The sequence below is a fragment of the Ruditapes philippinarum genome, unplaced genomic scaffold (assembly GCF_026571515.1).
Source record: "Ruditapes philippinarum isolate M1 unplaced genomic scaffold, ASM2657151v2 ctg1260_1_1_1_1, whole genome shotgun sequence".
In the NCBI taxonomy this organism is placed as follows: Eukaryota; Metazoa; Mollusca; class Bivalvia; order Venerida; family Veneridae; genus Ruditapes; species Ruditapes philippinarum.
In genome coordinates this window covers 128,708-144,632 of record NW_026852938.1, presented here as the reverse complement: position 1 = coordinate 144,632, position 15,925 = coordinate 128,708, and the positions used below count along the sequence as shown (strand labels likewise).

The 15,925-nt window shown below is 31.6% G+C and overlaps 3 protein-coding genes across 3 annotated transcripts in view; all 3 read left to right on the top strand.

Annotated features, from left to right (window-relative positions):
• Positions 1–3,070, top strand: part of LOC132728691 (keratin-associated protein 19-3-like) — a 30,565-nt gene extending 27,495 nt beyond the window's left edge. The window contains exon 4 of the mRNA XM_060714373.1: positions 2,819–3,070. The gene's annotated coding sequence lies outside the window, so the exon portion shown is untranslated. The remainder of the gene's footprint in view (positions 1–2,818) is intronic.
• Positions 1–15,204, top strand: part of LOC132728727 (neuropeptide-like protein 31) — a 31,953-nt gene extending 16,749 nt beyond the window's left edge. The window contains exon 2 of the mRNA XM_060714400.1: positions 14,854–15,204. Coding sequence (XP_060570383.1) covers positions 14,854–14,879 — 26 coding nt within the window. The 3' untranslated portion in view covers positions 14,880–15,204. The remainder of the gene's footprint in view (positions 1–14,853) is intronic.
• On the top strand, positions 1,565–3,070 carry LOC132728737 (keratin-associated protein 19-1-like). Its single transcript, XM_060714411.1, has 3 exons — positions 1,565–1,712; positions 2,161–2,510; positions 2,723–3,070. The coding sequence occupies exons 2-3, from the start codon at positions 2,171–2,173 to the stop codon at positions 2,746–2,748; spliced, it is 366 nt and encodes a 121-aa protein (XP_060570394.1). The 5' UTR covers positions 1,565–1,712; positions 2,161–2,170; the 3' UTR covers positions 2,749–3,070.
• Positions 15,205–15,925: the final 721 nt, after the last annotated feature.

Here is a 15,925-nt window from a genome sequence, read left to right as displayed (position 1 = left end):
GACTATGATACAAAAGAGAAAGAACATCAAAACACTCGGCAAACTGATAAATACTCGGGGGCTACGCCCCTCGTACAAATCAGATAGCCTTGTGTTTCGATGCCTTTTCTATTACTTATCCTCTAGCTCTCATGAACATACTCGATCAACCTGAGTCTGAATGTTTCATATACCTTTGTTGTTTTCTTTGCTTCCGAGGGATATCCCATTGTGTCAGAGTTAAGCATTTATAAATTTATCTCATATGTATAATTGAACTCTTTCTTGTGAAAACGCCAGCTGGCAAAAGTACAGATGTTTTCCTTAAAAAAACCCATGTGTTAGACTCAAATACTGCAAACTGGACACTTGATGCAAACACCAAAAATGCTTGAATGTTGCCTTAAGGAAAGAACAGCGTCAGTGTATGTAAAAACGCAAATAAACAATCTTATTAGTCTTATTATATCTTTATTCGAGAATAATTCAGATATTTTTAATACTTGAGAAAATCTTGCATATAGATTTTCTGGCTAATTTATTTTATAATATATTCATGTTTGGGGAAACACATATCTTCAATAAACTACAAACTACAATACCATAACAGAAGGACACTATTCAATTTAAATGTAATCAGCATCTTTTGACTTTTCCTTTGGTAAAATTAAACGTCGTTTGGTTCAATTAAAATGCGGAATATAAATGATATGATATATATAAGTAATTATGTTAACTGACATCTTTAGCGATACATGTATATTTGCTATATATATATATTTATGCATTATCTATTTTTACTAATGTAAGCTATGTTTTTTTGTTCATTTTGATTGACTGGTGCGTGTTTTGTACTCAAAGCATGAATTAAACGTGTTAATGGTTAAACATTCATGCTTTTTGTTTAAATGTGGTTATATTCTATCAAAGAACTTGACTTATTGAATCTTATAGAGTTTAGCACGTTTTGTTTGTAAAACGCTGCGGTGATTTTTTTTCAGAAATCGTGAAACTTTCGGGCTTTAAATAATTATTGTTTGTTTATTTATAGTTTTTGAATCATAATAAACAATTTTTTTCTTGTGTCTATAGAAATTATATCTTTCCTTGATTAACATATACGATGACTTTAATAAAAAGTAATTGCCATACGTATATTGTATATATAAACCAATTAACAACAAAAGTAATAATTAAGATAAAGTCATTATGGTAACTAGTTGTAGGCGTTCTTTAATTGTCTTACCTAGCAATCGTTTGGTTAATTCAGACATAATAAAAGTCGCCAAGTAACACCTTTTGTTGTAAAGGTCTCACATACTTATCTAAATGAATATAAATCAAAGCAATATATTCACTGGGAATTTAGTGTAAAAAAATGTTTTTTAATGTTTAAGCCTCTTGTAAGATATGTATTGAAATTAACAAACTATTTTGTGAACTAGTGGAAGCACTTCTATGATGTCAAGTGTATTTTCATTTAAAACATTTTTATATAATAAAAAGGACCACATTTTTTACAGTTGATATGTGAGACCTCCGATGAATGATTAATTATTTAATACCCCAACAAATGACTGATGGTCAAGTGATTGATTGCAGGAGTATTTAGAAATTTGTTTCCTTAATCTGTGGTAATCTTTACAGTATAAATATGCTCAAAAATAAGTTATAATCAACATTTACATCTTCATTCAGACTGAGCAACTAGATTAAACAACCGCCTAAACAAGGTAATATTCTTTTATATTGTTCACGGCAATCTTTGCTTGTTCATATGCCATTATTGTGAACATTTATAAATTATTAGAAATGAGTTAAGTCAATACTATAAAATGGTTACATGGTATATGATATCATTTACTTTTAAAATACATATATACGTAAAAACATTGTATCAGACAGTATTATTTTCTGCACTTTAGTGTATCTGGTTTGACTTATACTCTTGTCAATAATCATCGACTTAAATAAAGTCAATACGCCTTCATTAACAGCAAGGCTAAAATACATGGTATTTTCTAATTAAACAACAAGGTATAACTATTTAATCATTTCAAAGAGACTCACACTGAAAGTTTTTTTTCATGTACTGCTCAACTACAATTTATCTTTTATGTTTGTGTTGGAAATAGTAATATTTGAAATCTTACTTAATTTGACATTATTTTACATTTACAGATCTAAAACAATGAAGTGCCTCAGTGTTTTACTGTTAGCCATTGTTGGTATCGCCAGCGTGACAGCTTACTACAGTCACCACGGCATGTATAGAGGTTATGGTTCAATGGGTTACAGATATCCGAGAATTGGTTATGGGTCATCATTATACGGTGGCTATAGAGGAATCGGTTATGGTACTGGCAGGTATGGTTATCCATATTCTGGTATCGGCTATGGTTCAATGCTTGGAGGTATTGGCTATGGATCTATGTATGGTGGAATCGGTTATGGATCTATGTATGGCGGCTATGGACGTAGATATGGCGGGTACGGATACAAACACGGAAAATACCCTCACTACTATCCAAGTATGATTTGGTGTTTTGATCCAATATTAATTAAGATGAAATTCTAAAACAATAATGTTCTTATATTATTTTGTTGCATATGTAGTCATAATGCTTTTTGATAATTTGATACTTTAATAATTTCTTTTAATACCTGTTTTTATTAGTAAATAATTATCAGTACTATGCGAAACATATTTGTTCCAATGATAACTCGTTGTTTTCTATTTCAGGTAAAAAATACGGATACGACTATTAAATGAACTTGCTTACCATTCTTTCAAACACCATCCATTTGTTTATCCTTACTGAATACTATTTATCGTTCCCTTACTTGCTGGACAAGTCGTTGTGAAACTGAGTTGTGTAAAAATAACATTTCTTTTTAACATTATAAAAAATAGACTAACGTTATATAGTGAAATATCATAAGTTAAACATGCAGTTAATTCAATGCATTGATTTATACAACCTTATTAAATAATAAATAGTTTAATTAGCTCAAGTTTGTATGTATGTATAAATGTTGATGTTAAGTTCTGTGTGTATTGCTTTTGCTATTAAAAAGTACAAAACAAGAAGTATGTTTGTTTCATTTATAAATAATTCTCGTATGTTAAATGAAGCCATATTGTTACCTTTCTATGATTATTGAGTCTTCAATCTCATTTGACCACTAATGAAAGTTGATTGTGCCACCTTTAATGAATAATTCGGACTCCAAAGCTACATTGTCATCAAGCAATTCTTTCTTTATGTCTAGTATTTAGTCACAAAATAAAAGTGACATTATGCCCATCCTATTGTAAACTGCGAGAGTAAAGGTGAAAGTCTTAATAACTTTAATTGTTTTCAATTTTATATTTCAATACGCAAAAAAAGAAATTATGTCATTCTGTTAAACTCAGACTTAAGTCAAGAAAAGGGAGGACTAAAAACAAGGAAGCATAATAATAATAATAACACTTTTACTGAGGGATCAGACACGTCAAAAATACAACAATCAGAAATGATAATATGACTAAGAATGCAAACAAAGTATACAATAGAAAGTAAGTCATATTAATAAGCAAAGCATAAATGAATACAACAATTCCGCACATCAATAATTAAGCATCAGAATAGAAAAACACTTTAAATATCACATTATTAAACAAAACATAACACATATCAAAACACAAATAATACATTCACATTCCAACATTTAACATAACACAAATAATACATTCACAATCCAACATTTAACATAACACAAATAATACATTCACATTCCAACATTTAACATAACACAAATAATGCATTCACATTCCAACATTTAACATAACAAGCAATAATAAAAATGGGTGGGAGGGAGTGGCGAAATTGAAGAACAACCAAAAAACGACTGGTAACTAAACGTGTCTGACAAAAACTGTGCAGATTACGCGCAATGTTGAATATTTATAGACGGCGTAGGAATACAAAAATTCAATGAACCAAAACAGGTAATCCAGGTAAATACAAATGACATCATCAAGTCTAAATATAGATAAGGAAAATCCTATGCCAATCCATAATTAAAAGATTTTCTATGGAGAAAATGCTATAAATTATGTCATTCTGTTAAACTCAGACTTAAGTCAAGAAAAAGGAGGACTAAAAACAAGGAAGCATAATAAAAAAACAAAGCAAATAAACATTTCACAAACACAAGCACAAAAGAAATTTCAAGTGACGTTATCTCCCATGAACATAAGAAATGACATTCGAATGTCACAGTAACTATAAATTAATGGAAATAAATCCAAGCAAAGATGCAGTATATATCAAGTTCCATAATTTAAATTAATTCAACTAGAAGATAATGTCACTTTCAAAAAGCACAATTATAACAAAAATAATTCTAAATAAACTTACAAGAAATCTGTCTGATAAATTATCCTAAAATGTAAAAAACATATTACGTCATAACATAAGTTCAGAACATTGATCAGGCAATTGAAGCCAAGGTGACCAACAAATAAATGTTAACATACTGACATAGAGACAAGATGTCACGTAGGAGATCAAAGGTCAAGAGCATAACTACTACCCCTTAAAACCTTTGAAAACATGTGACTAAAATAGCCTGCATGCCAACATTCATTTGCCGCCTGTTGACCTCTTAAAATGACAATTTCTACTTTACATGGCAAACTTGCCCTTAACAATATGTGATATAGTGTTTATGAAAAAACTTTTGAGGACATCTGTTCCAGCAAAATTAAGATGAAGTCCCCCATCCCTAACAGCATAAAGATTCCTTTTGGGGCGACCCTTAAAGAAGAACGGTCTATACGATTTAATAAACTGACAATTTCTTTCCTTACATTTTAATTGCAATCTTTCATTGACCAATTTAACCTTTTCATTAGTGACATCAAAATCGACAGGTCTAGGTAAAATACTAGATACTATGATATGCGCAGAAGGGTTGTGTATCCAAATAACATTAAATAATTCATTAGTTAATCTAACTATATCATCAACTGAAAACTTTTCCTGCGAGTTAATATTATTTGGTCCGACGTGTAAAATCATATACGGAGCTATAACCAAACTAGGATCCGCATTTATTTGATCAATCATCATTTGCAATGTGTCTTAACGGGATAACTGTATTGAACCATATCCCTTTAATATATTTGGCAATTGAATCACTCAGAATGTGAACTCGTACATCTGCAATGAAAGAGATGTACATTAATTCATTTAAAAGTAATTTTTAACATCAGTGAACGAATTTTCTGAATTAAAAAGTGGTGTCAAACATATTGGATAAAATATGTACTTTATCTGACCAATCTAATTCTAAATAATGACGAAAAGCATCTGATTTCCAGTCACCAATTAATTTTATACTTTCAGGAGAAATGTTAGAACGAAAGGCTAATGTAGCAAAACCCCTTCTAAAGGAATGCGTGGAATATAAATCTGGATTTAATCCAATATTTTCAATACAAAGACGTAATTTCTTTTGAAACAGATAATACGATATATACGACCCGTCTTTTAAAGAGAAAAATAAATCATTCTGTCTATGAAATTTTAAACCTGTCATTAATTCATAAGCATAAACTGGACATAACTCTGATTCTTTCAATCTAAGTAATGGACTAATTACCTCCCTTTCTGCAAATTGAATGGTTTTCGACCAATTAAAATGCACTAAAATGTAATTACCAAAATATTTGATACAAGTGGTGCTTAAATATCTACCTTTGACAATATCTGATGAATTTGTAGGAACTAAATTAGATTTCCTGGCCACTAAAAAGAAAGCAAATAAAAATAAACACCAGTAAACTATATTATCTTGGTCTGAAAAATCTAAAGAAGCATGTATGCTGCGTAAAATGTCTAAAGTGATGGGTTCTGCACGGTTTACAGATCTAGGATGTAAACGATTTATTCCCCTTAATGATAAATTCAGCAAATAAGAATTGATATGATCAATACTATAACCCAGTAACAAATGTAAAGTTTTAACCCCTGAAATATAATTACGTATGCTATCTACTGATACGAATGTTCTACTGAGAAATTGAGCATATAACTGCAAAGTTGAAGTTGAGGCTGGTAAGAAACGCAATTTGAAGTAAATACAAAACATCAGGAAACTCTCCCATTGTATTTTCAGATTTTTATTTGTTCCTTCGGCAAATGATGATGAAATAGAATGTCTAAGTTCCTGCCGCAAAGTCTTAATCTCTAAATCTGAAACAAGAAGTTACCAATTATGAATCATCGTAAAATGATCCTCAGTGATATTAACATCTGTTATTTGAGAAATATGAGACACCTGATTAAAAAACTCAGAAACATACAATCTATCCAAATGCCATCTACTTAGACAATCAGCTATACGATTTCTATCACTACTGAGATGAGAGGCCTTTAACTGGAACTCATATACTGATGCAATGAAACAAATTTCTCTCAAACATTGTTGTAAAAAACAACTACGAGCTTTACCTGTGTTTATAACAATACAAACAGCTAAATTATCACAAAAAATATTCACCTTTTTCTTACACAAATCAGGTCCCCACAACTTTAATGAAACCAAAACTGTTAACATCTCTAAACAAGTAATGCTTAAATTTTGAACCAATATGAACTGTGGAAAAACACTATGAAAGTATTTATTTCCAAAGATGCTCCCACAGCCTGTCAAACATGCATCGGAGCTGAAAACACTATCTATCTGAGACCATTCCCCATAATTTATCAAGGAAATTCCATTATACATGGGCAAAAAGTCGTTCCACCAATATAAATCTTTTTTAACTTCTAAAGGTATCAAGATATTCTGATTAATTCCTTCAGCATAACACTCTCGTAACCTATTCAGTATTCGGTTAACGAAAATCCTACTTGAACGTACACAAGCCCCTACAAAATTTAATTACCAAGAAGTTTTTGAATGTCCTTTAATGATGCTGAATCTCTATCCAACCAAGATTTAACCAAACATTTTATTTCCTTTAGCCTTTCCTTAGTAACCTCCATTGTCATACTATCACTATTAAACAAGACACCTAAAAATCATGTTCTTTGAAGGTGGACAAGCTTTATCCAGAGCCTCCTCTATACCACTCCTTATAAACAATTCTCGCATCAAACCAAAGGCGAATTTGACACTTGATTCGTGCTCAACACCTGCAAAATCATCCAAGTAATTTAAACAAGTCAAACCGCAATTCCACATCATAAACGCAAACGCATTTGTCACTCTCTGACAAATATGAGCAGATGACCTAAGTCCTATTGCTAACACAGTATCGAAAAAGATGTGTTTTTTTCAAAGCAAAACCTACCAAATTGTAAGCTGAAGGACAAATACTAATTTGCCTATAAGCTATCCTTAAATCTAACTTATACATCATACAACCTTGACCTTTAGCCTTAATTAAAGAAACAAAATCATCAATCTTGGGAAAAACAAGATCAACCTTTTCTCCAAGATACCAATCCTTAGACACATAATCATTTACCCCTGTTCCATCTTTTGGAAAACTTAAATCTAAAATTACTCTCCTGTCATTAGGATTTGACTTTGGAACTGTATTCAATGGAGATATCACCATACCATCCTCAAAAGGACAAGACGAAAATGGTCCAATAATTGCCCCATGAGATGCTTCTTTTTCAAGATATTTAATCATGTGCTCCGGATAATTATTTGCTCCAGAATGATTTTTAAAAGTAACAGCTTTAGAAAATAGTAATGAATTATTTTCTAATTCTAATTCAATTGGAAATCCAAATCTAAGCAAGTCACAAACTTGTGTATCAAAATAACCAACCAACATCCGTTTCATAAAATCAACATCAATTTTCTCATTGACTGGGATTTTAACTCGAAATTAAATTTACCTGAAGCTTTGACCTGTTCATAGATACGAATTTTATTAACAGTGCTATCATTTAAAACCGGCTTCAATGAAGCACAAATCTTGCAACTTCTCTTATGATCACTAATAGCATCACAACTATGATCTACATTGAAAACCTGAACCTTGCGATTCAAATCGGAATGTTTACAAAATTCTGGCAGGAAAATATCAACAACATTTGAATTTAATTCATTTACATAATCAGAAACATCTACAGTACACAACCGACTAGAAAGTCAATCTTGAGAATGCGGACAGGAACTTGAACATTCCGGATGTGCTAATTCCTTCCTATCTGTCTGCCAACAGGTGGCACATACATGTTTACAGAACCTATTTCTGCCATTTAAAATTGCTGAATGAGAAGATTTTTGACTACATTTATTTCTTTGATATTTGTTACAAAAGAAAACTCTAGGTTCATCACTAGAGCTAACAGGTGTTCTATCATTAGGCATAGTATATTCAGGTCTCGGTTTCAAATGGTAACTAGAGTTCTGAGTTCCTGAAGTGAAATTTTTTGATTTAGCTTTTCTATTATGTCTGGCTAAAACAGCAGACTCCACATACTGAAAGTCATCACTCCAATTACCATGACCTAGCTCAATCTCTCTAAGAATAGCAGCATATACCGCTTTAATGGCTGCATAGTCATATGAACTGTTCAAATACATCAATTTCTTCAATAAATCTAAACGACCTTCTTTTTCACTTTTACCAGTTATAGACGACATTATAATTTCTAACTCTCCTGCTATAAACAAGTTAAATTCTAAATTTTCAAAGGTAACATTCCTAGAAGCAAAATCAAATCTCAAATTTGAATGAGGAAATCTTTGCCTGTTCTTAACCATGTCTGAAGATTTGGAAGTGATTCCTGATTTTGAGCCATGTTTCCTGTTGTTTTTAGACTTTTTCTTTCTAGAATCTATGTTAAATTCCTCCGCATCAGTAGACGAAAAGGAATAACTTGAATTATCATCAGATTCAGTACTAGAGTCTGATTCGGTCATATCAACTAATCCTAGTTGAGCTAAGGTTTTCTTTGTCTTTTTCTGTAAATCCGTCATTTTACGTAAAGAATCAATGTTCATAGTCATACCTTTATGATTCGTCGGACTGTCAAAAGCCGCTGCCATACGTGTCTTCTTACCAGTCTTCTTATTCTGTTTCCCCTTGAAGACGGATGTCGCAGTCAGGGGCTCCAACGAACTGCCTACACTCACTGGTTTAACAATTGGATCTGCAGAAATTACATGTGATTTGACAATTGGAGAAGAGAGTGAATCTGCTTCAGTAGATAACGATTTCTCTAAAGCGGTGACGAAGGCTTCTCTTTCTAATACCTGCTTCCTCAAAATTTTGAGCTCTCTCTGCTCCTCTAAACGTCTTTGTTGTTCATCTAAATCAGCCAAACGCGCTAACATCGCCTTTCTTTCCAAATTCTCCAATTTTCCCGTTATTTTACTTGAAGACGGTGACTTAATGACTTTCACCTCGTCAGGTTTATCCGTACTGGTGCTCGACAGGACTCTTTCACTGTTCGCTTTCGATTTTTTAGGTTTAGCACCCAAGTCTATATCTTCAATTCTGGGTTCTTTTTCAACCGGCATCTTAACTCCTTCCTCATTTAACATTTTGTAATCGACCTTCACTTTGTCTCTACCAGAAAAGCTCTGAGAATTCATCCAGCGGGAAATTCCCAATTCCGAAAGATCCTTACGATCGTAAAACACTACTATATACAGTTCACAACAACTGGTACTACATGATAGTTCCTTTCCCTTGGAAAATTAAATAAACTTAAATTTTTTGACGATTACAGTTTAAACCGCCAAAATTCTTAACGAAATTGAAGAACAACCAAAAAACGACTGGTAACTAAACGTGTCTGACAAAAACTGTGCAGATTACGCGCAATGTTGAATATTTATAGACGGCGTAGGAATACAAAAATTCAATGAACCAAAACAGGTAATCCAGGTAAATACAAATGACGTCATCAAGTCTAAATATAGATAAGGAAAATCCTATGCCAATCCATAATTAAAAGATTTTCTATGGAGAAAATGCTATAAATAATCGACGGAAAGGAACTTTCTATATAAAACCTCGGAATGTACCAATAACGTCCAAATGATAAAAAGTGGGGTAGTCTTTTTATAATTAAGGTAGTTCCTAAACATTGCCATTAATACTAATTTGTCAATGGACATTGAAATAATCAATATTTTAAAATATAAAGCTATTTCAGCTGACCTTAAAAGTGAAAGAAATATAATCATAATGTCAATTTTTGCTAACTCTGGTAAAGCTGTTGATGTTAAAGCTGTGGTCAAGCTGTTGATGTAGTGTTTGTGGTATTTAAGGTCTTTCAATTTTCTACTTGGGTAGTTCCAGTATTCCTTACTTGAATACCGTAAAATCACCCTTAGGATAGGTGGTCTGCTTTTTAAATTTGTCTAATCTGTGATATACAGGCTCAATAACCTCTGCTCCCCTTTCAAAATTGCATTTTGTTTAATTCCGCCTATTGTTTTCTCGTTTAGGGCACAACCGTTTTTTAACTTGGGGACCATACCTTGCTTTTCATGGAATGGCACTTAGTGTCATATTAAAGGTTTCATGGTCACCGTCGTATGAACACATCGGCGGATGTTTCTCAATTCAAAATTTTACGATTACATGTTTCAATGTTGAATACTGCTTAAGCCGGTGCAAGGGCGTGGTTGGTTGTTTGCACTTGACAGTACCGTCCGTGAGCAAACTAAATCAAACCGAGTCTACAAAATTTTCAATTATGCCGTTTTGGACTTTCTTAAGGATTTTTTTTATTTTTTCTCTATTTTATTGTATTTGGATAGTTCATTTAAATGTCAACTTAGTTCACAAATGTAACTTTAAAAGCAAGTGTCATCGAGCAAGTTGAACTAACAATTAAGAAACGATCAATATGTCGTTGCCGCTCCCTCCATTCACGATACTATTTAAAATCTTCTAATGGAGAAAACAATTACAATTCATTACTTATTTTAGCATTAGAATATACATTTAATTTCAATTCTCTGTACCTACACTAATTTAAAAAGAAACATCAGATTTTGAATTGACGTTGAAACAGTGTTTGTTTTTTTAATGTAAAAGCGATAGATAATTTTTGAATAAAAGTAAAACAATCTGGAAAGAAGAAAGAAATGAAAACCAAAACAAGATTTTAAAATTCGCCGACTCAATTTTCTTGAGGACTTTACATAAATGTAAGACAGTGGAGCATTTTATCAGGCTAATAGCAGTGATTAGCACCTTCAAATGATATAATCACTATACATGACATTTTACGTTAGACTATCCGTGATTTGATATTTGATTTTCCACATACACCCTCAGATTATATTATGTACTTATTTCCCCACAGAACCAAAGTTAAATGGTATTCTCTTCAGGTATGCATTATCAGTTATGTTCCAAACCCTTTTTTGACAGCCCCATGTCTTTTAACAGCACTAACTACTACGAAAAAGATAAATACTGTACCGGTGTCTACGCTAATTAGAGTTTTCATTTATGTTAAAGTTTCTAATTGGTTTGCGTTTAGCAGGCTAAAAAAACCGAGCCTGCAACATTTTGAATTTTGTCGTGTTGGGCTTTATTAAGGAATTTTGTTTTTCTCTATTATACACGTGTCCTTAATTGTTCCATTCATTGTTTGGTAAAGTTTAGAAAGGTACATTACTTTAGTAACGTAGCCCAGATAAAAAGGACAATTAAGACAAGTTGTGCCAGTTATTGGAAAAGAAAACGTTTCAATATTGCATAGAGCATATTTGTTTAGTTCACTGTAAGATCGGAATATATTTCACCGAGTGAGCACCAAAAGGTATATTTCACGAGTGGTGCAGCCTCGAGTGAAATATGAACTTTTGGTGTTCACGAGGTGAAATATATTTCGATCTTACACTAAACTAAATAAATTTTCTTTTTATTATATGCAAAGAAACGTTTAAAAATACGTTTTAACCTAATGCTAAATGAAAAGTGCGCCAAATAATACAACGTGGTGTCATTAACGACGTCACGTAAGTAAGTTAGTTTCCAATACAGTTCACGCTGGTATTTCACTGGAAAAAAACATTACTGGCTTAAATATTCAAATTGATAATTTCACTGTTTCAAACATTGAAATAACAGTTTTTTTATTTCATTGATATATTTCTATAAACTACCGAAAAGAATGTAATAAAATGAAGTATTTCAATGGATAGAAAATTAATTAACGTCTTCATCGGCACAGGGATTAATAATGATATTGATTTAATACTTAACTCTTTACTAACATAAGCTATATCTTAATATCGATAAATCTGTAAGGCAAGTCTTAAAAGATAGAAAAGGGAAAACATGATTTAAAGGAATTCCACTAGAACAAAGCCGAAGACATTGAAATTCTAACAGCACTTAAAATGGAAAAATATGCAGAAGGTACTGAAGAATTATACTCAGAACTAACTCGAATATAGATTTGTACGATTCTTTGTACGATTTGTGTAAAAAAACGTTGCAAAGCTTTTCATTTTGGGTCACTGATTTTTCTAGAAAAGAAACAAACAAAAAAAACGAGGTGAGGGAATGATATTGAAATTAAAACTAAATATATTAGTTCAGACTAATTGGCACACAATTTTAATGAAAAATATTTCCAAATAAATAATCTTAGTGGAGACCCTTTTAAATTTAGTTAAAAATTCATACAAATTTTTAAATTATTGTGGTTATAGTTTACCAAAGAAATGAATTTATTGAAAGTTAAAACGTTTATCATAATGATGCAGTAAATTGTAAAATTAATATCATTCAATGGCTATGAAACGCTGCGGTAATGTTGTTTAAAAGATCGTGAAATGATTCTGGCTTTACTTTATTATTAATTGCCTCCTTAACTGAACGATATTTTTCATAGTCTAATATCGGTTATTGATTAATTACAAAATTAACATAAACGATGACTTTATTGTAATTAGGTACAGTCGACAGTATTTGTCTTACTTATATTATTTACACATGCAGAATTTAATTAACCAATCAGCAACGGTGAATTATAATGAATTGCGATATAGTCATAAGGTTCAGTAATGCGTGTTCTTTTATTGTCTTATTTAGCTATTGTTTGGTTAAAGAGACATAAATGACCAAGTTACGTCTTTTGTTGTGCAGGTCTCACATAATTATATAAATTGATACATATAAGTCAAAGCAATACGTTTACAAGAAAAAATTGATTACTGGCATACATGACCTGTTAACAAACTTTTATCATATATGTGGTGAAGATATATAACCTATAGCGTGATCTTGTTACAGAATCTTTATGTTTTCAAGCGTAATTTCATAGAATTTTTTTATATAAAAATGTATCACATGTTTACGTTTCGTATGTGAGACCTTCGACGAAAGATGATTTGCTAATTTTTAATTGATAGTGGGTTTTCGATTCTAAGAGTTTTTTAGTAACTTCAACAAATGACTACTTGTTGCGTGACTGATTGAGGGAGGTTTAGGAGAATTGTTTCCTCAATCTGTGGTAATCTTTACAGTATAAATATGCTAAAGCTTTCGTGGATCTTCACATTTGCATCTTTCCTCAGCACAACAAGGTTACAAGTACACAGCCGCTTAAACAAGGTAATGCTCTTTTTGTCTTAATACTAACTATCTATGGTAAAAGTCACATTGATCTTTTCTTCATATATCATAACTGTAAAAAAATCAAATGGTTAGTGTGTATATCGCACCATTTTCGAATACCTATATATACGTTAATATTTTGTGTAAAAAATGGTTATTTTCTATATATGACCGTCTCTGGTTTGATTTGTAATCTTATCTCACCATCATCAAACATTAAAATACGAGACCAGTACATGTATATGTTTTCTCCTGTAATGCGCAGCACTTGGAGGAAAGAGAGACTGGAAGTGCATGTAATGTCACAAAGGACTCTTGGGCATTAATGTTACTACATTTTCACTAATACCGCAAATATTTTACCATTCGGGAAAAACTGACATGGCAAAAATGGAACTAAAACGGAAGTAATAAAAACATACAGTAGTATAAATACATGGACCATGGGTTATTTTCGATAATCTAATTAGACAAAGTATTTCAAACAAACAGATATTCTTTTGGCTTTTCTCAAATTATTTTTAAGTATCGCTCTGAAGATTTTATTTTTGATCTTCATTTTGTAATAAATTTGTTTTGTCTGATTAACATTTATAGATCTAAAACTATGAAGTGCCTCAGTGTTTTACTGTTAGCCATTGTTGGCATCGCCAGCGTGACAGCTTACTACAGTCATCACGGCATGTATAGAGGTTATAGTTCAATGAGTTACAGATATCCGAGATTTGGTTATGGGTCATTATACGGTGGCTATAGAGGCATCGGTTATGGACGTGGCAGATATGGCTACCCATATTCTGGAATCGGTTACGGTTCAATGCTTGGAGGTATTGGCTATGGATCTATGTATAATGGAATCGGGTATGGCTCCATGTATGGCGGTTATGGATCTATGAATGGCGGTTATGGCTCTATGTATGGAGGATATGGATCTATGTATGGAGGCTATGGACGTAGATATGGCTACAAACACGGAAAATACCCACAATACTATCCAAGTACGTAAAATTATTTGTTTTTTTAAAGGTACCTTTCTTGCTCTAAACATGCTTCAAAAAATTGACATTACTTTTTTATAAATTTGTAATTTTGGAAATATACATAGAAAGGGTTTATTGTTTACCTCCTCAGAAAGTTTCTTTAAAAAACTATTTAATGAAATTAATAATAATTATCAGAATTATGCGAAATAAATATTTTTCTTAAAAAGATAGAAATGCATACATAATGAGGTATATCAATAACGTTTTTATTTTTTATTTCAGGCAAGAAATACGGATATGATTATTAAACTGAACACGTATATCATTCGTGAATCACCGTCCACTTGTTAATCCACACTTCATGTGATAAATTAACTTACCACTTACCCCACACTTGCTGGACAAGTCTTCGAGTAAATGTTTTGTGACTGGCAGATCAATAGAATATTAAATACTTTAATAATTATCTTTCCAATTGAATTGAAATGCATTATATAAATGTTTGAATATTAATTAAAATTCTCTACAATCTATACAAACTTATTGGAATATATTAACTGATTTGCTTATGTATGTATGACTGTTTTTATGTAAGCGTTAAGTATCTTTTACAATTAAAGTTTTTAAAACACATGCTATACATGTATGTTTGTTTCTGTTCATTTTTAAACTCATTTTGGTATGAACATGAATATAAAAAATCATGTGTTACCCAATTATACCGTTTTTAAGCAGACAATTCATTGATCATAAGGGAGTTTTTGAATGACGATCAGTTTGAAGCTATTGTCATATAATGCCCCAGAACGAAATAAATGAACCTTTTAATTAGAAAGAACAAAGATTAGTTTTATAACGTTTACATAATGACTTTAGAGCAGTTACATGTGTATTACCTAAAGAAAGAAGCGTTGATTGTAAATTTATTTGTCATGAATAAGCAAAATGTAAACAAAGCAGTATTTTTATTTCCGTAAAAAATGCAAAATCACAATCATTGTAATAATTGCCAAAAAGCATCCGAATCAAACGATGTTTAACGTAAAAGACAAATGAGTACAGGTCACTAAGAATGACGATGGCCTGATAATAGGACAGATTTTTTTGACTGTGGGAGTTTCAGTTTGAAACAACGAAATATCCTTCCTCTTTTATAGAGGATGAGGGTCTAGCGGTCTCCCATGAAAAAGAAATGAAATCTACATGTTAAATGGTGGCTTCTGGTGTATTTAAGGTGCACATTTTGAAATAGAAGTGTACATATTTTTCACAAAATCTTGGACTGAAGAACATGCAAGCTAGAGTTTAAATTTCAGTCGATCTATTAAAAAAATCTACAAATTAAATGGAGATT

What these genes read in the sequence shown, in the direction of transcription:
- LOC132728737 (XM_060714411.1), top strand. Translation starts at nt 2,171, where the DNA reads ATGAAGTGCCTCAGTGTTTTACTGTTAGCCATTGTTGGTATCGCCAGC. An exon ending in ATACCCTCACTACTATCCAA is followed by an intron (nt 2,511 to 2,722) that starts GTATGATTTGGT and finishes TTTCTATTTCAG; the next exon opens with GTAAAAAATACGGATACGAC.